Source organism: Rhizoctonia solani, chromosome 1, assembly GCF_016906535.1.
Source record: "Rhizoctonia solani chromosome 1, complete sequence".
NCBI lineage: Eukaryota > Fungi > Basidiomycota > Agaricomycetes > Cantharellales > Ceratobasidiaceae > Rhizoctonia > Rhizoctonia solani.
Genome location: NC_057370.1, coordinates 1,089,659 through 1,114,138, shown reverse-complemented (window position 1 = coordinate 1,114,138; position 24,480 = coordinate 1,089,659). Strand labels below are relative to the sequence as shown.

Sequence of the window (24,480 nt, the reverse complement as noted above, 5' to 3'; positions counted from 1 at the left end):
GGAAGGATATCGTTCTTCCGGGCTACCGCACTTGCTATTGTAGCTCAAAAATACATATTGGGCTTTAAAGAACGCGATCATGTCCCGGTTGCCTAGTGGTATCCCCGGCCAGACTCCCCAAGAGTTGGGTCAGGAGGGGAACCCAGTCGAAGATGACGCGATGAACGATGATCAAGCAGAGCAGGAAGGATATGGTATGTTCTCCTACTTGAATTAATTAGAGTTTTTATGCCTCTCTTGGAATTAAACTTTACCTAAAATAATGAACGGAACTAACGTTTGTTCCCTCAGCATCTTCAACTCCTACCTCATCTCTTACATGGATCACATGGTTTTGTTCTTTACCCGGCCACGAATATTTCTGCGAAGTGGGGGAAGACTTTATCGAAGATGACTTCAATCTGACTGGTCTCAATGGACTGGTCCCGTTTTGGAGAGAAGCGATGGAGATGGTGCTTGACGTAGAGCCAGGTACACAACATCGGGCAATTAAATACCATGTCTCTAACATATCCGACAGAGGATGCCCTGAAGATCCCCGATGTTTCGATTGTCGAGTCCTCTGCGGAATTATTATACGGACTAGTCCACCAACGCTATATTCTCACACGCCCGGGACTACAGGCTATGGTGAGTTTAGCCAATGCATTCATGTGGCTCAACTCAACCCTAACCGATCAGGTTGAGAAATACGAGGCCGGCCATTTTGGGACCTGCCCTCGAGTCTTTTGTAATTCCTGTCACGTAGTTCCATGTGGACGCTCCGATCTCCCAGGTCTCGAAACCGTCAAGCTTTACTGTCCGAATTGTAACGACATCTATTCTCCACCCAGTAGCCGCTTCCAGGGCGTAGACGGTGGGTCTTGCGTTCATATGATCTCATAACTACTAATAAGTTGACCATACTCCACTCCAGGCGCATTCTTCGGCACTACTTTCCCTCATCTCCTTTTCCAGACCTACCGTGAACTTGCCCCCGCACCTTTCAGTCCCACTGCACCCCCTGTTGATTCAGTTCCAAGTCGTCGCCAACCGGCCATCGTTGAACCATTCGTGAACCCCAACCCACATGGGGGACAAAAACAGCCCGCAGACCGCGTATACACATCCAAAATTTACGGATTCCGTGTTAGCGAGCGTGCAAGGAGTGGTCCTAGGATGAGGTGGCTGAGACTGCGGCCACAAGGTTTGGAAGAGCTTAACGCGGTGGATTGGAGAGGACGCTGGATCGGAAGCGATGATGATGGAGGATTCGAGGATTCAGATAGGGAAGGAGGGCCTTTGGAGCGATTTGACGATGACGAAGGTTCACAGGTTTGTAAATCATTTTGGCTCTGGGGTGAGGTATCATACGAACTTTGTTTTAGGAGGATGAAGAAGAGGAAGAGGAAGAAGAGGAAGAGAAACAACAGGCAGCGCCCAACCCCGGTGCTCGTCTTGGACGACAACATAACCTGTTGGCCTCTGATTGGAAGCCCTATGTAGATCCTGCATTGGCAACTAACGTCGCGGGTCTATCTTCCTATCCTACTGCTCAGTCCAAACTTGAGCCATACACGATCCCTGAAGACTCAGACGCCCCGCGCTCAACCCTCTCCCGCTCTTCGAGCTCGAGCTCTCTATCTACTCCCGCAGAGGACACCCTACCCCGGCCACAGGCCTACCGAAAACCCAAGGGCGCATTGAATCGCAAGTTCCAAGAAGTAGAGATGATGCTGCGGGCAGCTGCTGGAACTGGAACCATAGAGGTAGTAGAAAACACGGCACCTGTTGTTGCTGTGTAAAACTCTTGCTTTACTATTGAGATGTATAGTCATTTTTTTATCTGGGTGTGCGTCATAGTCTTTGCCTAAATTTAGTCAAATTATCTTTGGATTGAGACTAGGCAAGTGAGTGTGATTGTGTGGCTGTGTCGGTGGTGGCTATGAGGTGAGACTGTATAGTACCGAGTTTGGTTCCGATTCCGACGTCCGGCATCAACAGTCTACGATCGACTCTGTCAAACCTCAAGACCCAATGGCTGTTCAACGCACTAGTGAGTATATACCATGTATAAACATAGTAATAAAATGCTAAAATAATTTACTCTCACCAATAGACCTCCGATATGGCGCCAACACCGGCCGCCCCACCACTGCGATCGACAAGGTCCCCAAGCCCAGCCACCGCAAGGGCGCCTTGTCCGCAAAGAACAAGCTCGTTCGCTCCGTTGTTCGTGAGGTTGCTGGATTCGCGCCTTATGAGCGTCGCGTGATGGAATTGCTGCGTAACTCGAAAGTACGTGTATTTCTAAATTATTGATTAGTCCGCAATTAATGGCTGTGTTATAGGATAAGAAGGCGCGCAAGCTCACCAAGAAGAGGGTCAGTATACTCATAAGCCGCGCATAGACCTTGGTAAATCTCACATTCACTTCTGCAGCTCGGCACTCTCCTCCGCTCCAAGCGAAAGCTCGAGGAACTCAGCTCGATCATCCAGGAGAGCCGTAGGGCACACTAAAATGGGGACAGGCCGTCTTTACCCACTCGCATTACCTACTCTGCCTCTCCTGTTTCGACTCTCTCCCTCCCATGCTTGTTTGGCTGTACTACTTAGGTGCCTATGCTATGCTTGAACGACATGCCTATGTGATTCGAGTCGGTCATGTGATACGGACAGTTCACATGTGAGTTATATCTGGAGTTGGTACTGCCAAATTGAGAGTTATGGCCTCGATGAGCCTTCATTGGATGTGTTGACCGGGTCCATTAGCCTCGTCAAGTCCCGAAAACCAAATGCGAAGATATAGCGGCATCCAATGTTGATATGTCATACCGTCCCGAATTTGAGACAGTTCCGAGTTTAGTTCCCGGTGACGACGAAACCTGTCGCAGACTTTTCTGTATATTTCCAAGAGGTTGGTCGAACACCCAATGACGGCAGGCTGTGAGTTCGTGGCCGGCTGTGGCGCAGCCTTGGCGGAGTCAGTCAACCCCAGTGGTTTATTCGATTTCAAAGTGGTTCTGTGGGATGAAAAGTGAAATGGACTGAGATGACAGTCGAAAATTGAATGTTGACGATTTAGAACAGGATTGATTGTCGGGGCATAAATATCTATGACGAGGTCGAGCGATATGATTAAATACATGTCCAGACCGGAGCTCGATAGAGGAGCTCTAATTCAGCAAATCCGCCAGTGAATTCCGTACTGAGACGAACTAGAACGGCCCTTTTGTTCACATTCGTCAAATGTGGAAACCTAAACATAGAGACGATATTTGATGCCCAGCAATTCGGCTGAATTCTCAAGCTAGCGCTCAACATTTCTTTTCAGCCCGGACCCGATCCAATCGTAAATGCGTGAGTGCAACGTAGCACCAAGCAAGACGGATTGTATGCTCGGGTACATTGTCTACTTCCTTTCGTAGCAATCAGTTACCCGCGGTGGGTACGCCAAGTCACCAGCTATCTTCCGCTTGCCCAACTACCCCGCGCTATACGCGCGTTCCAAATTGATGCGGTGCTGATTCATGCTAGTGGGCGCCTATTATTCCGCGGATGATGATCGGTGAAACTACCGTTCGGCACCCGAAGCCGTTCTATCCAACTTTGCTACGGACAAAAAATATAAAAGCGGCCTTGGCTGCCATCGACATTTGTACTCTATGACGGATAGTGTATCGCCTTGTTCGAACCCGACAGGATCGGCATCTCACCGCACAAACGCTCTTTCACCAAGACAACTCTGCGGCCGCGCCAGAGCTGGGTCCACTTCTTCTGCTCTTCCGCTCTCTTTAACTCTCTCGACTTTGCGCACCGGATCTGTTCGAGCCAGAGCACATACAGAGATCCCCTCGTCTCCTGATTCGCCAGCCCCAGAAACCCCAGTTCGACCACGAGACATGTTGGATTCGCTTGCGTATAAGCACAGGCCTTTGCCGACTGCTGATCATACACAACATATGGCAGACGTCCCAGCACCCTCGGCTACTGATGATATGAAGGCTTCATCTACGCAAACACCACCACGCAGGCACTTTGCGTCTCTGTTCATCACTTCGCCCATGCAGCCCATTCCAGCGCTTCCAACTCCCGTACTTTCAGGGGGCACGTTTGCCGTCTCCTGTGCCCGAGCAGCATTACCAGATGCGAACCGGCGGCGCAAGTATCTTCTCCCACTTGTATTTCTCGCAGTCATATTTGCAGCAACGGCCGTTCCTGTTGTCTGGGGCGTCATGTCGTTGCCGATCCGCTCCCTCAATGGCATGCCAACAACATTGCAACAAGTAGCCCTGCTTGGTCGAGATTTACAAGCCTATGCAGATAGCGGGTTCTCAGGCAAGGCGCATGTTCTTGGAGTTCTGTCAATTGTGCGTTACCTTGTCAAATGCGTCATCAACTCGCACTCATCCTATCTTGATTTTTTTAGGCCGCCGTATGGAAGCACGCCTTTTCCATTCCAGGGAGTGTCGTTCTCGTAAGTGTTTATTCCTTTTAGAAAGTATTGTGCATTCAATGACGTGTGACTAGAATGTCCTTGCCGGCGCACTGCTTTCCCCAGCTCTTGGCACGCTCCTTATGACCGTCCTCACCACTATTGGCTCTGTCTGCTCATCTCTCCTATCCGCGCCCCTTACCCCTTTGGTCAGACGATTTGTCCCCCGGCCGTTGCACCTAGTTCGCCAAGCCCTCGAGGGACACGACGAGTCTACCGAGACCGACCCCATCACGGAGAAGCCAATCGTCGTCGCACAGCCTGCGGATACGCAGCATAACAAGTCGCCGACCTGGGTTCGCCTCACGATTATGCGCCTTGTTGGTGTTGTTCCATGGTCAGGAATTAATATTGCGTGCGGGGTTTGCGAAGTTCCGTTGACTGCGTGTGCTGTTGGAGCATTCTTTGGCACCCTGCCTTGGACCGCGGTCACGTGCCAGGTAAATAACACTTTGATCTTTGTTTACGTTCCTGGAGACTGACGCGAAACTAGATCGGTGACATTCTCCAGACTGTTGCAAGCCAAGGGGATTCTGGCGACATGACACTGCGCGCGGTAATGACATCACCCTCGATGATTGTCAAATTAGCCGTGCTTTCCCTCCTGTCACTTGGGCCTGTTCTTCTACGCGATCAACTCGTCGCGCTCTTGACATCCAGCATCCGATCATGCGAATCACGCAGCCAGCGACAATCTGAGAAGACCGGCCTTATCATCGGCGAGGATGAACACGAAAAGGGCCAATGGAGGTGGTCTCGCAAGAACTGGCGAAAGTCATCGGAATCCGAAGCTGAGGAAGCGTTCTAGAATAGCAGTATCAAGTTGAAGGTAATACATACCCCACGGGCAACAAGTGTTGTATACCAGCGTCATTTTGTGCATTCTTGTTTTAGTTTTATTTATTTACTCTTTATCTTCAGTCATTTCAACTTCCGCTCGTTTCTTTGTTTGTAAACCCCCGAGCATTAGCTTGTTTACTACCTCTACAGGTGTACTCTCCCCTCACTTTCTATTCCCTTCTGACCACCGGTACTGGTTTGCTTTATCCGTTCGTTTCACCTACTGTTTCTTTAATTTTGATGCTCGGAGGTTGAGAAAGGGAAGGGGGGATGCGTTAGTTGAATTACTGTAGTCCTTGGCTGTTTTTGGATTGATTCGCTGTACTACAACACTACAAATGCAGACTGACAACATGCTCTCAGTATTGCACTCGGCTGAAATTAAGCGGCAGTTTATTGATCAGCAAATGTCATCCGCGTATACGTCTTGGTAACACGATTTGTCACGCAACTTGGTGTTGGCTCGACACAGATTTTAGAGTTTCGCGTTCCTGGTAGTAAGTTGGAGACAAGGATACAGGATCAGAAGTTTTCTCAAATTGTTCAAACGCGATGTATCTCTTCGAGGTATTGCGCATGTATGGCGTTCTAATTACGCGTTTTCTTTGCACTTGGTTTACCTTCATGCCAATGGCGTCGAGTTGGAATATGTAATAGTCGTTCCCACTGTGGTGGCAAGGAGTATAGCTTAAAGCCTTAAGCTTGCTAAACAAGTCAGTTCCACCCTGTCTCGGCATCGCATACAGGCTGCAAGCCCCTCTCCATGTCCCATCAAGCCTCTTGCATCGTACCAATCCACGCAGCACTTGTAGCAAATAACTAATAGTATCAAACTCAGAACTGTCTTGTAGATCTGGTTGATTACCGTTTGAGCCAGTTCGGTTGATCGCCCGGGTGCGAGAGATACTCGATGATAAGTAAAAAGGCCGGAGACCAATGTTAACGCAAGTCTAGTCAGGACAGTGTCTGTACGAGTCCAAAGTTGATACCTATCACGCCCGTCAAGACGCTGGATGGCTCGAATTTGAGAAAGGGCAAGGAGAGGGAGAGAGGAGGAGAGGGAGCTTCGAATCATAGGCCTTCCGAGACTCCCCGTCTACGTAAAAAAAACATATTATATCTTATCGATTGCCTAACCGGAACCAAACCAAGAAGAAACTTATCCCTGCATCTTGTATGCTCAGATAACTCTATTAACGCTTCTAGAAGTTGTACGAATAGTACGGTTAGCTCTACCTCCAAGAGGAGATTATTGATGGGCAGGTTGGGCCCCAGGGAGGCGTATAAATGGACACCATGCCAGGACAATACACTGAAAATTCTAGGCCTTTTTCGTTGAATTTGGTCTAAACGGCAGCATGGTTAACAATGATTTTAATGTTCATACTAAAAAATCTATTCATAAGCTCAATGACAGTTTAAATAGTGCTGAAAGTGATTGTTTAAGTTTTTCTCGTATACAGTGGTGAAATACAAGCTAAACTTTACAGTTCGGTAACACTAATTAGGCCCAAGGATTCTATGATTATCCTGAAGCACCTCCATATTGGCCGAAAGGGGAACATCCCTACGTGAAGTTCTAGAGCGATGGTATCTACTCGGAAATGCAAACAGCCTGCAGATCGAAGTTCACTTACCAAATTTACCCGCGGCTTTGGCAGTCATAGAACAACCAGTTGCAATCTCTTGGGCGAAGTTTCGACCAAACCCTCCGATTAAATAGACGAATGATGCATAGGGTTGCATCCGCTTATTTTCGCGTGGTGTCACTGTAGTCTTTTACCCATCGTAAGTTCCCGTAATAGTAGGTCACTTGAACGAGGCGGGCGGAAAGCACGTTTCGCTTGGCAAAGCTGTTGACCAGGAATTATTAAGCCTTACTGGCTCCAAACACTTATCATACCAATTATCATACCCCAGTAGCCTCAATACATGAGCTTCTGATTATAACCAGTAGGTATGGTATATAATGGTGATCGTCTGCTTGGAGTGCTCGGAGAATTTGAGCGTAATTTAATAAATGAGAGATTAGCGTTTATAATTGGGGGCGGATCAATATACACCTCGATCAAATGCTATATCAAGTGTGCAACCGGGTTACATTCGATACAGGGTTATTGTCGGGCTTAACGGGCAAAGCTAAGAACGAACACAGTTATATGGGTATTCTGTTGGGCCATGCGGTTGGATGGCGGCGTCAGTGTATTGAACGGGTAAAGCATCCATGCCATCGTAGTAACTATGCGAAAGAAAACAGGCAGTACAAGCGGCTTACATACACAGAAATGTGGAACCGAAAAACCTGAGGTAATTTGTTGGAACTGGTCTGAAACATTTGTGATCGATGTACGTCATGTGTGCATGACACAACGAGGCGGTAATTTCTCAACCGACGACGATGGCTTGCAAGGCGCCACGGATAATCTGGGCTTGGGGACTTCGCGAAACCTAAATGCTATTCTAAACTGCAAATAAGATCACTGAATCTTCTTCTGACTCTCTTCGACCGGGCGAATTTCATGATCGGGAATAGGAGAAGACATGGCGGGTGGGGCGGAATGACACTGGAAGCCAAGAGACGTATCGACGGGAGGGCGTTAGAACATATTGGCCTCGCGACGCAAATGTCTATTAGGTTATTTCATCTAGATTAGCGGTATCCAACGCTTTTTATGGTTTACTCTATCTGGTCGGTTTTCGGCTTGGTCTGGGTGCACTTGGTATAAAAGACGGGCGGGCAACACACTCAAAATCCAACAGCACTTGCTTGTATCCTCTGCAGCTTCTATCTCAGCTCGGTCTGAACCCCACACTCTCTCTAGCCTCTTCATCAACATGTTTTTCTCTCGTTTTATCGTCGCTGCCATCTCCTTTGGCGCCATCTCTCTTGCCGCTCCGATTGGAATGTCAGGAATAGCCTTGCCTGTCGGCGGGCTTTTGCCTGGTGGATCATCGCTGCCTCTTGTCGGTAGCATAATCCCAGCCGACAAATCCGGCCTCCCAGTTGGCGGATCCGGACTTCCGCTGCCTATTGGCGGTGGTGCCATACCCATACTTGGTGATGGTGGTGCCATACCCGCACTTGGAGGTGGTAACAAGATCAAGCTTCCCTTGATTAGTCGCTCTGACTCTACGTACGTCGGTTCGTTGGACAAGGTCAATAGTATCGCGGGAGGTTTGTTGGGTAAACTCAATGGTTCGTCGGATTATGGAGTTGTCCTCAGTTATCACCTGTACTAACTGGTGCGATTCTTCAGGCGCGTCGGGGATTGATGCAGGCTCGTTGCTATCGGAACTCACTAGCCTAAACGGAGCTCTGGGAGGAGTGAAGTCTGTCCTCGAGCCTCTACAAGGTCTTGGAGTTGATTCTTTACTATGCGGTCTTCCGTTGGGCCAAGTCACAAACAAAACAAAAGAAGTCTTTACAGTGAGTTACTATAATGTGATCTATGGCTGTGTACTCAGTGAATTTCTAGCTTGTACAAGGGGTGATGGCTAAGATACAATCCCTGGAGCTCACCGGTCCCATCAAGAGCGAGCTAGCGAACACAGTGTGAGCCCCTTTTTGCATTAATATGAAGTGATCCTCAATCCAGGTTTAGGGGATGCCTCACCGATATAACATCCGGTCTTGCCATTGCTCCTCAGGTCCAGAGCATAGTCAAAGGATTGCTTGGCAAAGTTCTAGGACTCGTCGGCGGGCTCCTTGGAGGACTTGGGCTCGGTCTCTAAAGCGAATTCTGAAAGCACCATACTGTACAATTTGTACTTTTTCTGTCAGATTTCTGTACTTGTGTTCAAGGTTGATACCTAGTAGCTTTGAAAGCTATGTCTCCAAATATATTTTTACTCCGTCTGTTCTTGTCATGGTCCGATTTCAACCCTGAACAAAACCTTCAACTTTCGGTTGAGTACGATTATTAATTTCGCTACAAGAGCTGTCGGGTGTTCTTAGGATGTATTGGCCCCTGATAATACTCATTTATGCATGTATGCGTGCTTACCTTAACGGAATGCAATATCTTTGGGTTATAACTACTTATAAGTGTTAATCAACCTGGTTAAATGGGAGTTCTCGAATAATAATAAAAATGAGATTGAAAGTCATATCGTCCGCACAGGCGTTATATCTCTCTTTGCCAACTGGGCTCTTGTGGAACGAAAAACATATTCTAGTTGTGAAGAATTACGGACAACTAAACTCGTTTGAGAAACCGAAAGGGAGGGAAACCAAGCGATTGGAGTGGACATTGATTTGGGCCATCTAGTTAAGTACATGCAAACCTTTGGATGACTGGGAAAGCTTAGACAGCGTCTGTTCTCCTGTGACAAGGTCCAAATGATATTCTCCATGCAAGGAGATCAAATGTACATCATTCCGTCAAGTAAAAGTTATTGGAGTTGAAGGATTCCAAGTCTGTTGGCTCAGTGTAATATTGCTAACTGTTGAATCAGATGAAGAACAAAACTGAGGTGTTCAGGTGCAGTTGAAGGGCTCAAAATCTGGCGGACGCGCAATTTATATTATAAACGTGGCGAGGTCATCGCGTAACTGCATTACTAGGAAGAGAGTACGAACACTAAAAAAATATCAGGTGAAAGCGGTACTAGTATCCGGATCGCACGATAGCCAAGTAAAAAAAGAGTGATAGTAATTTAGTATTCGGGCTCTTCCTCAGCATCGGCCGAGTCAATGCCAACCTCCTCGTAGTCCTTCTCGAGGGCAGCCAAGTCCTCACGTGCCTCGGAGAATTCACCTTCTTCCATACCCTCACCGACGTACCAGTGAACAAAGGCACGCTTGGAGTACAAAAGGTCGAACTTCTTGTTAAGGCGTGTCCAGGCGCTCGAGATGGCAGTGGTGTTGGACAACATGCACAGACTGCGCGAGACGGGTGCCAAGTCCGCACCAGGAACGGCGGCGGGAGGTTCATTGCAGATACCGAGCTTGAAGCCGGTAGGGCACCAGTCGACGAACTGGATAGTACGCTTGGTCTTGATTGTCGAGATCGCAGCGTTGACGTCCTTAGGGATGACGTCTCCACGGAACAACAAGCAGCAGGCCACTAGAAAAAAAAGATATGTTATTACAAAGATATGTTGGGTGTTTGAAGTACGCACTGTATTTGCCCTCGCGAGGCTCGCACTTGACCATTTGGTTGCCGGTCTCGAAGCAAGAGAAGGTCATCTCTGCAACCGAGTTCTGCTCGTGCTGTGCCTTGGCAGCAGAGATGATAGGAGCAAGAGTGGCGAGAGGGAAGTGAATACGAGGGAAACTGTAAACAGAGTTAGACTATGATAATCAATCTTGATGGATTAGTACTTACGGAACCAAGTTGGTCTGGAACTCGTTCAAGTCCACGTTCAAGCTACCATCGAAACGGAGCGATGCAGTGACGCTAGAGACGACCTGGGCGATCAGACGGTTCAGGTTGGTGAACCCAGGAGATGTGATCCCCAAGCGCTGCTTGCAGATGTCGTAAATCGCTTCGTTGTCGACCTGTCATAATTGAAATATTAAATTAAATTCATCAGGTTTAGACGTAATCAAAACATACCAAGAAGGAGCAGTCGGAGTGCTCAAGGGTCGTGTGCGTGGTAAGCACGGCGTTGTAGGGCTCAACCACAGAGCTGGACATCTTAGGAGCTGGGTAAACAGCGAACTCGAGCTTGGACTTTTTTCCGTAATCCTGGCTGAGGCGTTCTAGTAAGAGCGCTCCGAAACCGGAACCGCTACCACCGCCAAACGAGTGGAAGACAAAGAAGCCCTGGAGACCAGAGCAGTTGTCTGCCAAGCGCCGAATGCGGTCCATGGTGGTGTCGATCATCTCTTTTCCGATGGTATAGTGACCACGAGCATCTAACAAGGCTGTCAGATGCAAGAATCAAACTGAATAGACGCAGACTGACAGTTGTTAGCGGCATCTTCCTTGCCGGTAATCAAGGTCTCGGGGTGGAAGAGGTCCTTGTAGGTGCCGCTGCGCACCTCGTCAATGACATTGGGCTCCAAGTCAATGTAGAGAGAGCGAGGAACGTGTTTGCCCTTGGTGGATTCGGAGAAAAAGGTGGAGAATCCATTGTCGCCTTCGGCGACCGAGCCTTTGGTGATACGACCGTCGGGCTAGACCACTATCAGCAACTTTATAGAGATTTTTTTTGTGAATATTCACTACGGTCAAACCGTGCTCAACTGTATAGAGCTCCCAGCACGCGTTTCCAACCTGGACACCGGCTTGACCGACGTGGATAGAGATGACCTCACGCATGGCTGAGAGTAGGACGCGTCAAACACAGTAAAAAACGCGTCTTATTATTGGTGCTTACTTGGTAGAGATTAGTCGAGTTCGTAAAAGCGTCAAGAGAGAATGAGGGAGAGCGAGGAAAACATACTGGCACGCAGGTCCATTTGAATGTCGGAATTTGCATCCGCGGCATATGTCCCCTACCTCGAGGAGAAGCAGGTACGACACAAACGACACTAAGAAACCCAGGACAGCGCCCCCGCATGTTTCCTTAATGAATAAATAATTACATATTTGGCGCATACACCCTGTTTGTGTCACATCACACCGGTTGCTTCTAGTGTGGCGTACAGCATGTATGCGTATGTTTGTCATGCTCCAGCGTAAAGGTTCGAGGGCACGCGTTTTCATTCTTGCCGTCTCCCATCGTCCACGTCCACCACTGTAAGTGCTAGGCCAAGTAATGCGCTGCAGGTTATCTTACACATTTTTTAGTGTATTTAGGAATTTTCAGTAAATATGCGCGAGGTTATTTCCCTTCATGTCGGTCAGGCTGGTGTCCAGATCGGAAACGCGTGCTGTACGTCAACATGTAGTCGTTTCCCTTTTGCTTTTACCCCACCATACAATGGGATTTGCCTGCTGGTGGCGGTATTGGCTATGGGAATACGGGAATCTAGGGCAATCTACTGACGTGGCTTTGCTTTTTCAGGGGAGTTGTATACCGCGGAGCACGGAATCTCGGTCAGCACACGCGTTTTCTTGTTGCTCTCATTCGGGTTTGCTAATCTCCTTGTATAGCCTGATGGCCATCTGCCCAAAGACTCGCCCTCGCATGGCGATCAGGGTTTCTCGACCTTTTTCTCGCCTACCGGAAGTGGCAAATACGTGCCTCGCTCCCTCTACATTGACTTGGAACCAGGTGTTGTCGACGAGGTTCGCAGTGGTACATACAGGGATCTCTTCCACCCTGAGACCTTGGTGACTGGCAAGGAGGACGCTGCCAACAACTGTAAGTACGCTGTGGTGGTACATGTACACGTGTTTTAACGCGTCCCTCTAGATGCTCGTGGTCACTACACTGTCGGGAAGGAATTGATTGACGGTGTGATGGACAAGATCCGTCGACTTGCAGACAACTGCTCAGGTCTCCAGGGCTTCTTTGTCTTCCACTCGTTTGGTGGTGGAACTGGTTCTGGTTTCGGTGCTCTCCTTCTTGAGCGTTTAAGCACCGACTATGGCAAGAAGGCCAAGCTTGAGTTCTGTGTTTACCCTGCACCAAAACTCTCTTCTTCCGTCGTCGAGCCTTACAACTCGGTCTTGACCACTCACACCACCCTTGAACATTCGGATTGCTCGTTCATGGTATGTTTGATTGTTGTGCATTTATGAACACGTGATTCTAACCATACCAAAGGTCGACAATGAGGCCATCTACGATATTTGCAAGAAGAACCTTGGCGTTAGCTCTCCTGGGTTCACCAACCTGAACCGTCTGATCGCCCAGGTTGTCTCTAGCGTCACTGCATCGCTCCGTTTCGATGGTAGCTTGAACGTGGACTTGAACGAGTTCCAGACCAACTTGGTTCCGTAAGTAACCCGCTTGTGTCACCTGATTCATGATTAATCAGGCCAATAGGTTCCCTCGTATTCACTTCCCTCTTGCTACCTACGCACCGATCATCTCTGCTGCCAAGGCCGGCCATGAGAACAACTCAGTTTCTGAGCTCACCTTCTCCTGCTTCGAGCCCGGTAACCAAATGGTCAAATGCGACCCTAGGGAAGGCAAATTCATGGCCTGCTGCCTCTTGTTCCGTGGTGACGTCGTGCCCAAGGATGTTCAGGCTGCCATTGCATCGATCAAGACCAAGCGTACCATCCAGTTCGTCGACTGGTGCCCTACCGGCTTCAAGCTCGGTATCTGCAACGAGCCTCCTACTTGCATTCCCGGCGGCGATCTCGCTCATGTCTCGCGAAGCTTGTGCATGTTGTCCAACACCACCGCTATCTCTGCTGCATGGACCCGTCTTGATCACAAATTCGACCTTTTGTACTCCAAGCGTGCCTTTGTTCACTGGTACGTCGGTGAGGGTATGGAAGAAGGTGAATTCTCCGAGGCCCGTGAGGACCTGGCTGCCCTTGAGAAGGACTACGAGGAGGTTGGCATTGACTCGGCCGATGCTGAGGAGGAGGAGGCAGAGTACTAGATGATGGGCTCTTGTGGTTTTCTGTTTCTCTTCCAAAAGTCCGCTCGTCTTTTCTCTGGATCGCCTATTCTATCAGCTTTCTCTGCCTTTCATGATTTTACACATAGCTGGGTTTTGTTACTGTTATTAATGACATCTGTTATGTGAGCAGCCCCTGCTCCATTCAAAACCAATCCACCATGTGATGTGTGCCAAACTCCATGACAGTTGGGTATTGTCCAAGATATATGGTGAACTCGCCAGTAAGCTCAGTACGTCATGCGTGAATGTTAGTAGCCTTGCATTCGGCTGTCACTTGTCCATAATTACACTGTCAGGTAATCCAATATTAAGTAACACAACCGGTCTGCTTCGGAACGAATGTTTAGGCATATCCTAATGCCACCAACCCTCAATCGTCTAACGATACGAGCTCTATTAAACACTAACGTGTCTACACGTGTCCCAACGGGTTCTCCAAACGATTTACACACACAATGTTCCTCGCCCAAATAACCCGCCCGACTATGAAATCCAATCAACGAAGTCTAGGCGATCACCAATGTGTATTTCTCCCCATCCCACGTCGCCGTCACCCTTGGAACGAACTCACATGAACCACACAAACACACGACAGATGCTAGGGGAAAGAATATATGCACTCACTGTGAGAGATTCTGGACGATCGCGTCTGCCCCGGCCAATTCGACTGCTTCGCGCGTGTGAGAAGTCAAGAGCGCAACTCTAAAAAAAGGAGATACAGTAGTATATCAGTTGAATAGACCGGATTGAGACGAGTTATATAGGCCGGGCTATATCGCCATATCCCTCCCCCATAGCCAAGCACAATAATACAAGCCCGGTAGATCAACCGGACAACCCAGTTCGGCAATATTGCAAAAGCGCGGCACGTGCGTATGTATATATGTGTGCATGTGTTGGAAGGAAAGGGGGGCGGTGCGGCAAGTGAGACGTACACTTTACTCCCTGCGGCTTTGCCGCTCCTGATGCCGCTCGGTGCGTCTTCAAATACAACACCTATCGAGAAGGTTAGTTCTTGTGCTTGGCAGGGTGTGTTGGAGGAAGCAAGGGAACACCGTATTCGGCAGAATTCGAACAGGGTTGCCGAACCTTTATTTTGTTCGGTGGTGTTTTCCCCGCGCACCACGCACACTATGTATGCATGAACCCAATCGACACGAATGCCACGCGATGCCTCCGCTCCGCTCCCTCCACACCCACCTCCACAACTCGAAAAACATCGAACGAATCGAACGTTGGGACTCACATTCAGACGGATCAACGCCGCACTTGGCAGCTCCAAGGAGGTAAGGTTCGGGCCAGGGTTTACCCTTGCTCACGTCGCCAGCGGTGACAAACACCGCGGGGAGAGGAAGGTCGACAGTTTTCAACGCCGCTGAAGCGTACGTCCTTGTCGCTGCTCCACACACACACGCGCACCCAAAAGAAAAGAAAAGAAGAAGAAATTTTTGAATGCATGCACAGGATTGATTAAATTATCTCTCGATTGGTGAATTGAATCGTGGAGCCACGTACCGCTGGTGCATATAGCCCATTTCGCACCGGGAGTTTGGACCACGTCCAAGATCTCTTTCGACCCGGGGAGGTAGATGATTCCGTGTTTACCTTGTTCTTTGGCCTTGTTGGCCGAGTTGACTATTTCGACTTCGAATTTGTCTGCTTCGGCCTGTTTGTAGATTGGGTTAGGTTGGTTTCTTGTGTGGTGCATTGCTCAAATTAGTGGAAAGTCCACTTGCCTCTAAGATATCTTCGGGTGTTCCGGGCGGGAAGACGTAGCTACGCATGTTGTCCACCGAACGGACGCCTGTATCCATCGTACCTCGGGCATTAGACCGCGCAACTCAGAATGGGTGTACTACGCACCATGAGCAGCTAACCCCCACACGATTAGTAAGCAAAATGGAACTGGGTCATGGGCGTATATAAATACGCACTTTTGAGCACGATCGGCAAATCAAGATGCGGATACCGCTCTTTGAACGTCTCCCAAGCACCTTTGTATGCGTATTTCGTTGATCAACAGTGATCGGAGCGGAAAGGAGATTGCCGCACCTACAACGGCGGCCGTCGAATCAACCAGAGTCTGATTTACCCGCGCGCGCATTCATCCCCCCTCAAAGTCAGTTGCCTATCTCTCTCCTATCTTTGTATGTATGCATTGTACTCACGCCGTCCTAGGAAGGACGTTAGTTGTGGATTAAACGGGATACATGTATTTCCTAGACTTGCCATATCGAACAAACTGTGAGAGTATGCCGGCGGGACCGGAATAGGTCGGCACGGGTCATTGCGGGATGGGGTGGTGGGTGACTTACAGGGCTTTGGCAGTTAGAACGGGCATATTGGTCTAATTTCTGTATGTTATCTTGGCTAGTGTGAGATGCGTCAGCGGTGGAGGTCAAGAAAGACTAGAGGTAGACCGGCTGAGTGAGCATTGATGACTATGCATATGGACTGGGACCTGACTCGATCAAAAGAACACGCGTGAAATGAAATTCATCGGGAGGGGGGGGGCGGAGGATATCAGTGGTACCGGCGCGCATCGGCGTTGACGTTGGGGCAATTTTTTTTTGTCAGGGAATGTCTGTGATGTTGAAGCAAGGGGGAGGGTGTTTGTTTGTTGTGCCGGGGAATGAACATGTGGAAGAAATGCGGGGGTGAGCAGGAGTTGAGGTGGGTTTGGCTGACCAAGCGAGCTGAGACGTGCAATGGATGATCCTCGCCGGGCGAAACGATAGCGAGTGTTGAGCAAGGGCCGAGTAGAATAGAATGAAGTGTACTAGGAGGATTAAATGGAGGATAATGCACATGGCTCAGGGGGGCTGAAGTGGAGCTTTGCCGGATTAGCCGTGACGCAGATCGGTTGACCAATGACGAGATGGCAGCTCGGCCTCCGTCGGCACACGATTGACTCAAATACGGACGATTGGATTGCGCCGAGGACTGGTCCCTCTCATACCCATACCTGCACTCTTCACTTGTCGTCGTTGTCGACAATGGCCACACTCTCCCCGCCTCAGCCGAACCGTGCTCGGTCAAGCTCTATTGTGCAGCCACTGACGATCGACTCGCTGCGCCGTACTCCGGGCACAGTCCAATGCTCATTGCCCCTCGATGCCCCGCCCACGCCTATCACTCCTAGCAATCAGGCTGACCTGCCCTGGGCCAACTCGTCACCATGTCTCTCAACAGCATGCTCCCGTCCCCCAGGCCCTCGCCCAAGCGCCAACACCCGTACGAAAAGCACGGACTAATGACTCCTCCGAGCTCCCATGAATCCTCCCCCCGCCCATCCTTCTCCTCTGTCTTCACACGACCCCCGCAGACCCAATGTCTGCCCACTCCAGCACTCTCCCCCAAGTCCCTCAGCTATCCCCGCATCTCGTGCCCAAGAGGACGTATATCGCACCACTGGTTCTCTTGACCAGCTGCTTTGTTATCTCGCTTATTCCTATCGTCTTTGCGCTACGGAGTCTGCCCATCACTTCCCTCAAATCGTTCCCCCGCACCCTCAACGACATCCAGGCCCTTGGCAAGGAGCTACAAGCATACTCGTCTGGGAGCTCGGCAGGCATGGCCCACGTTATGGGCGTCATGTGCTGCCTCGCCGTTTGGAAACATGCTTGGAGCATCCCCGGCAGCGTTGTTCTCGTAAGTCCCCGTGCCCAACCAACCTTGTCCAAATTGGCTTTGTAAATTTACATTTATTTTCTTTCTTGGCAGAATGTCCTGACTGGAGCGCTCATTTCTCCCCTATGGGCCACTCTGCTCATGACTGCCCTTACTTCCACCGGTTCTCTCATTGCCACTCTCCTCGCCGCCCCCCTATCACCCCTCGTCCAGCGATTCGTCCCAAAAGCATTGAATGTGGTCAGCATCGCCTTGCAAGGCTCTGGAAACGAAAAGTCGGCCAAGCGCACCCCTACATGGGTCCGCCTCGTGGTCATGCGACTTATCGGAGTCGTCCCTTGGTCAGGAATCAATATCGCATGTGGCGTGTGCCGCGTTTCGTTTGTTGACTGTGCCATCGGAGCCTTTATTGGTACCCTTCCTTGGACTGCTGTCACTTGCCAGGTACGTCGCACACGCTCCATCTTGAAATCATAGGCTAAATCGCACCCCCATTACGTAGATTGGCGATATCCTCCAAACCTTGGCTGTCGGCTCTACATCCACAAACCCCCAGACGCTGTCCTCCCTCCTCGGCTCTCCCTCCATCGTATTCAAACTCGTCGTTTGTCCTTGTTGTCCCTCGGTCCTGTTCTCTATCGGAACAAATTGAGCGAGCTTCTGGGCGGATCAACTTCCTCTGCTGAAAAGATCACCCTGAGCGAGAAGGAGCCCATTCCCGTTTCGCCCAAATGGAAGGTCTGGCGATGGAGGCGTGACTCGGTCGACAGCAGGAGCACCAGCCCAGAGCGCAGGCTCGAGGAAGATCTCGACGAAAAGGCCTTGCTCGGTGGCCAATAAACTCCATCCCGATCCTTCTCAACCAAGTTATTATATTTATTGAAGTTTCCCACTAGTACGACATGATTCTGTTCATTCACGGCTTTACATTACGATTCACGACAGTCACGACTTGCTGTTTATTTTGTGTTTATAATCACCTTGTCCTTTTTTGTAACCCCTTGTGTGTTGCATCCCTTTGGCTTGTGCATAGTCATTTCCGCCTTAATCCTCTACCCCTCCCCATGCTTTTTTTCATGATTCTTGTGGTTATTTCCGTTGGTCGGCCAACTGTAGGGCATCGATGCGTGTTTTTTTGTTTCCCTTTTTTTTTGTTTCTCTCTTTCTAGTTGTAGTTCTGCTGATTTGTAGCCAGTTTTACGGAGGCAGACGGTGGAATTGATAATACGAGCTCTGAACCATCTGCAGGAGCTCTCGATGAACGGACCCCCCTTTGCTAGCGTGCGTGCCTGCGTGCGTGTGAACCATCAACTACGATCCTTGGCCATGCATGGAGCTCGATGAGGCAGTGGACCACGCCCGATCATCGAGCATCTGTAATTGGTCAATATGGCGTGTGCCGCGCTCTCTATTCATTTGCTCATTGGACTTTAAAGTTTATATCCAAATGGGATCTATCCGAAAGGAGGTGTGGCCATGGGAGTAATTTGCCTCGTTCTGACGACATGCCATGTGTTATATGGCTCCACTTTGAACCTTGTCTATACATGTACATGTATGCATGTATATAGATCATTTTGAATTGTGCTTGCTCTTTTTCTAGGTCCAACGGCATGTTGTTCGTAAGATCGGCAAGGAACGAGTCTTGGGTGCCGGGGTGGTATGAACGCATGCGGTGTGATGTCAGGTTCACGCCCTTCCCCTCACGGCATCCCCTTCCCCAACCCTCGCTCGGTCGTTCAGAGGTCCCGGGCACACCGATGACGAATTGAATTCGGTTGGGTTCGGCGCGAACGATGGGATGCATATGAGGGACAATTCAGTTCAGCGTCACGTGGAATTGTCAAAAAAGGTACCCGCGCAGTGAATTCACTAGAAGACTTTGAAGCCTTGTTCGATTTTTTCTTCTTTCTTCTCTGTACATTATTACATCAGAAAAAAAAACACGCGCTGGGTCGTACGATGTTTCAGTTCAGTGTTTGATTCGGGGTCCATCATCATCAATTCGTATTTATTTATTTATGCATCACTTTGTTTGTGCTATTGGGATATGTTGCGCGGGTCTAGTTTTCCCGACTAAAAGTACGCGGTGTGTTGTGTTACATGGTATACCCGTCTGGAATCACGCGTACCCTCCAGTCGACAACGAAGCAGGCAAATCTCCGCATCCCGCCGTCCTCTTCTTCGCTACCGTCCTCGTACTCGCCAAGCACCAAATCCACCACCCCGCCCTTTTCAAACACGTCCCAGTCCAACCAACACCTCGATTTCCAGATCTGGCCGTTGACCGTCACATTCCGAACGTACACCCGGTCACCCGAGCTGTTCCCGTTCCCATTAAAGTTGATCGCGTTGATGGTGGTGGTTGTGTTGGTGAACGCGTTGGTGATGTTGACTGACGGGAACCAGGGCGAAGAGAGTAAGATTTGGCGGGTTGCGGGAAGCGGGTAGAGCCCGATGAGGTAGAATGCTGCGTAGCTTGCCATTGCGCCTGAATACCACATCATCTCTTGTTAGGGAGGGGTTTTTTCTTGTCATAAAGGTTAAGAAGGGGACGTTACCAGAGTCATCGTTGCCTGGAATGCCTGTATCCGTAGATTGTAAAACTTGGAAATCACCTCTCGGCTGCGTTTGGTCGATTTGTGCGGTTGGTCGGCGTAGTGATACCTGTTCCAAAGTGAAAATGTGTCGGTTGTCTTGAGAAAATATGCGCATGTATGTTATTGTGGACTCACATGAATGGCATTTGTTGAGATGGCTCGTTGGAGACATCAAAGTATCCCTGGTAGACCCGAATGTTTAGTGGACTAAGTCGTTGGACAGAGAAGGACTGTGTACTTTTTCAAAGATCCAATCTAGCCGCTTTACAAACTTGTCTTTCCCACCTTGGAGCTCGATGAGTTTGGCAGTATCGTGTGGGACATACTGTGTACCTGCGTCAAAACGAGTCCAGCGACGAAACCATATCTATCATACCTGAGAATACTAAATTGATCCTTAGCTCATCGTTCCTCAATGTCTATAAGCAAAATCCCACTCACTACAATAGGCGAAGACTCATAGAACCCATCCGTATTAATCGCGTTCAAATAACACGTCGACTCGAGTGGGTCGTGGATTGAACAATGCCTCGGGTCCGTGAAATTAAAGGTGCCATTTTGGAACCTGTTTTGAATAAATCCGGTGTGCCCATCGATGGAGACCGTGTCGTCCCAGCTGTTTAGAAAATTAGAGGCGCGTTTTGCGTACTGTTCCCCGGACCTATCAGCAAAATAACAATGAGAAACAGAAATAAAACGGAAAGGACCTTTTCGTGGTCCTCTGTTTTATTTAGGCCCTTGGCGACTTGGGAGATGCAAAAGTCTCCGAACGCGTACTTGGTTGAGTTACTCGATATGTCACGAACTTGAGTGATATAAGTATAATTTACCTCGACACTTCGAGAGGCCTGTTTGGTGTTTGCCCCAGAAGGCTCCCAGATATCGGCGGGAACATAGCCTGTATATCCATAGTTCAATCCGACGCTGCTTTTCATCGCAACCGCAATGCATACCGTATTTCTTCCACACCTCTGTCTGACGACCTTGGAGGTTCCAATTGTCAGGCTGCTTTTCGGCGTTGGTGACCAGAGCTGAATACAGGTCGTCATTGGATACTCCGAGTTCGGACGAGTGGCTTCCCCATCTACCGGATTTTATTATCAGCTCGTAACCACTCGAGAGTTGCCAGTAATCTTACTTGACATAGTATTCTGCTAGGATGGGGTCTGCGTCTGTATATGCGCGTGAGCGGTTGTGATCCAAACAGTCAGTGCACTATGGGCGTACTGCTTCCGCCTTGAATGTAATGTTGTACGGTTGCACCCCGGCACTCGGGTAGCCATCCTGAGGGCGGATTTAGATCGGGTTAAATCAAGAAAAGGGCTAAGCTTGCCTTCGTTTCTCCAGATATCGATCTGCGCTTCTACGATCTGAGCAAATGTTCGGGGGTCCGTCATTGCATACCTTGTCGAGATTTTGATTAAAAAGCAGACTCGGAGTGAGTAGACTGGTGCTCACCAAGGGTACAAAGTGCGGTAACTTGACAAGGTTAATGGTTAGAACTATCATTAGGTCTATACAATAATATCCTTACGAATCCCACTATATACCATCGTTCAGTGACTTTACCCACTTGGCAAGATGTGCGACTTACATTGCAATAATATGAATCAAAATACGGAGAACTCGAGTTCCAATGGGGATTATCACCTGTGTCTAAAACACAGAATCAATACGTGATTCGCCAAAACCTTGGAAGAATCCCTCACAATTAGCAGGAACAATAGCCGTTCGATAAATCTAAAAATAAAACTTGCGCCGTCAAGCAACAAGCCGCGAATCAACGGAAAATGTACTTGCCGAAGAGTACAAGAGTACCGTCGTATTCTTGTCGACCCCAGTTTCGTCAACACGCACCCGTCCGAGTAGGTCATTCCACTTGGCCCGACTCTCGCTACGTATGCGTGCGAAATCGAAATCCGGGATCTCTTCCTCGGCGCTAGCGCAGGCTTTCTCTGCCGAGATGAATGATACTCCTACGCGAACGAGAAGGGTAGTGTTTGTGCCTGTTGAAGATGTGTATGTGACTAGTGAACCTGCTTCGTTTGTCGCACCTGTACATAAAGAGATTAGTTGTCAGGACAGGGTGACGATGGATATATGCATACCTAGGTATAGTTGAGATAATTGCACACTATGTTGTACGGCCGAGTTTCCCTGCCATACACCATACTCGGTAACATTTGTATCGAACCCGTCCCCCTTGACATCGACGCATACATAAGCATTATATCGTCCCGCGCCAAAAGAAGCCGCAAAAGAAGCCCCGCCCTTGGTTCGTCCAGTACTCGGATCGATCACCGTAAAAGGATTCGTGGCAGACTGTTGACCGTCGTTTGCTGACAAGACACAAGTCAGCTATACAAAAGTCGGAGACAAGTCCAGACCCGGCTCACTGATATCAACCAGAATTCTTGGCTGCTTCGAGTTCTTTGGGAATGTATATCGATGCAAGGCGGCTCGCCTCGTTGCTGTTAGCTCGACGTGAACGCCCGAGACGAGTGTGGTCGCAAAGTATCCTGGCTCGGCTATGTCTGGGAGCGATCCGTCTTTGAGTGCTTGGCGCTTGAGTTTTCGACCCGCGATCGAGGTTGGGCATTCTCCGAATCGTTTGCAGGATACGAATGGCCAGATTTTGAAGTTTGAGAGGATATCCCTGTGAAGAGGAATGGTGTTACTATATATGAGGGAAGTAGAAGGGGGAAGATGAGGACGGGGACGCACTCCGCCGGTTCCCGTGTCGTGCAATTGGCTGAAACCGGTTGCGTTGTAGGAGATATTGCGATCGTATCCTGCGTGCTATTGGGGAGGTCAGTTGGGGTTGAAACCAGGAGGGTTTAGACTTACCCTGTCTGGAGAATCGGTATCTAGTCCGGCCTTAATCATCCCATGTGGAATGGTTGCTCCGGGAATACATGCCCACTACAATCATGTATCAGAGTTAGTCCCCTGAAAAAATGAATAGCTACCTGGCCACTCCTTTGGAGGTCGTTCCAATAAATAGATTCACCTTAGACGCAAGGTCATCCGCCTCGCTCGGTTGCCCGAGAACAGGATACACCAAGCCCAGTGCATACAATCCGATTCTGCCCAACCTCATGGTCCCGACTGAAAGGTAGGAAACGTCCGACAGCTCACCTCTGGTGGGCTTTTAATACGTACGATCCGCCCGTCCCATGACCTTGGCGAAGCTCCATTGCCGCCTTCGCTCGCATTCGAAGTTGCCGTGGTCGTTCTTGAAGCGGTCGGGTTCTGCCAAAAGGGGATAAATGTCATCTAGAATATGTGTTTGTCACATATAATATGACATCACTCTTTAACTTAATTCGGACACAAAAATCACAGCGAAAACATCATTCTAGAATTACCGTGCATAAAATGTCGCATAGATGTACTCGGATCCATTGATCAAATCCGAGGGAAAAAGTCATACATGGCTTTGGATCGGAGGCAAAAAGCATAAAGTGCGACCCAGACTTTCAACAAAAAAGTACAAATGAACCACTACCCCTCCCCTGCCTCCCGACCGACCACCTCAAAGGATCTGCTTAGAAGCTGAGCTGATGAGGGAACTGGAGCAAGTATTAGCACGAATCAAAATTGATTAATCAAATAACGCACCTGTCCCTTGGAAAGTCCAAAGCTCGCCTTCAAGTATTTGGACAAGTTTTCAGTCTTCTTGATCTCTGCCAACAACGCCTGGTCGATGGTCTTTTGGTCCGAGGCCTTGGCCTCGGGGTAGGCCTCCTTGGGCTTGGGCTTGCCCTCGGAGAAGAATTCAGACTCCTTGTCCCCGGAAGTGGTCGACGCAGGCCTGGAGAAGTACTTGTCGTTGATCTTTTCGTCAATCTGCAAATGCATAAGCAGATGGTTTCAATACATTGTGATAGACTCACCGAAACGCTAGACAAGTCGATCTTTGTCGAGGTAGCAATAACGTAGGCCTGGTTAACCCTCCTCAATGGGACACCGTTGACCTTGTAGGGACCGGTGACGAGCAAGAGGCCGCTGTCGAGCTGCTTCAAGAAGACAACTCGCTTGCCCCTGAACCTTCCGGCAAGCAAGATCAAGACGGTGCCAGGGGTGATCGAGTCACGGAGCTTGGTGGGAGCAGCAACCCGGGCCGACTTGCGCTTGGTGCGGACATCCTCGCCAGGGTAGAAGCGGGATACCTTGCTGGTCGGCACAAGGCGGGTTTCGCCGTTCTTGGGGCCGCCCACCTTGACCTCCTTGTGTTCCGGGCCGGCCTCTTTGGTTGCAGCCTTGGACCCCTTGAGGCCGCGGCGAGTGGGGAGCGAGGCGCGAGTGTCCTTGGTGCGTGCCATCTGTGATTTTAGTCAGTAAGCCAGTCGAGTAATAATGACTCGCGCAAGTCCAAGCTATCCATCCAATCTCATGTTTTCCATCCAAACTCAACGCATCTTCCCCGTTCCATTTCAGACCTCCCCTCCATGTTATTTCTCTGT

General features: G+C 49.4%; 8 protein-coding genes across 8 annotated transcripts; 5 read left to right on the top strand and 3 right to left on the bottom strand.

Moving 5' to 3' along the window:
- Positions 1–79: 79 nt before the first annotated feature.
- RhiXN_03840 (casein kinase II subunit beta) lies at positions 80–2,499 on the top strand (the record flags this gene model as incomplete). The annotated part of the gene is made up of 10 exons (XM_043323657.1): positions 80–194; positions 292–471; positions 521–630; positions 682–856; positions 917–1,314; positions 1,368–1,780; positions 1,944–2,035; positions 2,099–2,277; positions 2,331–2,363; positions 2,422–2,499. 10 exons carry the CDS (start codon positions 80–82, stop codon positions 2,497–2,499), a joined length of 1,773 nt encoding a protein of 590 aa, XP_043176076.1.
- A 1,145-nt stretch (positions 2,500–3,644) lies between these two features.
- RhiXN_03839 (Golgi apparatus membrane protein TVP38) lies at positions 3,645–5,282 on the top strand (the record flags this gene model as incomplete). The annotated part of the gene is made up of 4 exons (XM_043323656.1): positions 3,645–4,349; positions 4,409–4,456; positions 4,510–4,914; positions 4,968–5,282. The coding sequence occupies 4 exons, from the start codon at positions 3,645–3,647 to the stop codon at positions 5,280–5,282; spliced, it is 1,473 nt and encodes a 490-aa protein (XP_043176075.1).
- Positions 5,283–8,149: 2,867 nt separating this feature from the next.
- Positions 8,150–9,046, top strand: RhiXN_03838 (uncharacterized protein; the record flags this gene model as incomplete). Its single annotated transcript, XM_043323655.1, has 4 exons — positions 8,150–8,510; positions 8,572–8,741; positions 8,791–8,867; positions 8,917–9,046. The coding sequence occupies 4 exons, from the start codon at positions 8,150–8,152 to the stop codon at positions 9,044–9,046; spliced, it is 738 nt and encodes a 245-aa protein (XP_043176074.1).
- Positions 9,047–9,970: 924 nt separating this feature from the next.
- RhiXN_03837 (Tubulin/FtsZ family, GTPase domain) lies at positions 9,971–11,580 on the bottom strand (the record flags this gene model as incomplete). Its single annotated transcript, XM_043323654.1, has 6 exons — positions 9,971–10,380; positions 10,436–10,590; positions 10,642–10,814; positions 10,873–11,174; positions 11,225–11,435; positions 11,485–11,580. 6 exons carry the CDS (start codon positions 11,578–11,580, stop codon positions 9,971–9,973), a joined length of 1,347 nt encoding a protein of 448 aa, XP_043176073.1.
- A 495-nt stretch (positions 11,581–12,075) lies between these two features.
- On the top strand, positions 12,076–13,763 carry RhiXN_03836 (Tubulin/FtsZ family, GTPase domain; the record flags this gene model as incomplete). Its single annotated transcript, XM_043323653.1, has 6 exons — positions 12,076–12,136; positions 12,269–12,300; positions 12,358–12,568; positions 12,620–12,921; positions 12,974–13,146; positions 13,196–13,763. The coding sequence occupies 6 exons, from the start codon at positions 12,076–12,078 to the stop codon at positions 13,761–13,763; spliced, it is 1,347 nt and encodes a 448-aa protein (XP_043176072.1).
- A 641-nt stretch (positions 13,764–14,404) lies between these two features.
- Positions 14,405–15,492, bottom strand: RhiXN_03835 (haloacid dehalogenase; the record flags this gene model as incomplete). Its single annotated transcript, XM_043323652.1, has 4 exons — positions 14,405–14,486; positions 14,720–14,780; positions 15,031–15,159; positions 15,300–15,492. 4 exons carry the CDS (start codon positions 15,490–15,492, stop codon positions 14,405–14,407), a joined length of 465 nt encoding a protein of 154 aa, XP_043176071.1.
- Positions 15,493–16,780: 1,288 nt separating this feature from the next.
- Positions 16,781–18,254, top strand: RhiXN_03834 (Golgi apparatus membrane protein TVP38; the record flags this gene model as incomplete). Its single annotated transcript, XM_043323651.1, has 5 exons — positions 16,781–17,018; positions 17,110–17,435; positions 17,508–17,858; positions 17,917–18,018; positions 18,072–18,254. 5 exons carry the CDS (start codon positions 16,781–16,783, stop codon positions 18,252–18,254), a joined length of 1,200 nt encoding a protein of 399 aa, XP_043176070.1.
- Positions 18,255–19,454: 1,200 nt separating this feature from the next.
- Positions 19,455–24,339, bottom strand: RhiXN_03833 (glycoside hydrolase family 92 protein; the record flags this gene model as incomplete). Its single annotated transcript, XM_043323650.1, has 22 exons — positions 19,455–19,490; positions 19,547–19,921; positions 19,976–20,081; positions 20,150–20,196; positions 20,253–20,339; positions 20,391–20,399; positions 20,456–20,662; positions 20,722–20,912; positions 20,968–21,098; positions 21,153–21,186; positions 21,270–21,418; positions 21,473–21,493; positions 21,549–21,556; positions 21,609–21,670; positions 21,724–21,754; positions 21,872–22,068; positions 22,123–22,353; positions 22,411–22,813; positions 22,862–22,936; positions 23,153–23,290; positions 23,636–23,863; positions 23,911–24,339. 22 exons carry the CDS (start codon positions 24,337–24,339, stop codon positions 19,455–19,457), a joined length of 3,195 nt encoding a protein of 1,064 aa, XP_043176069.1.
- Positions 24,340–24,480: the final 141 nt, after the last annotated feature.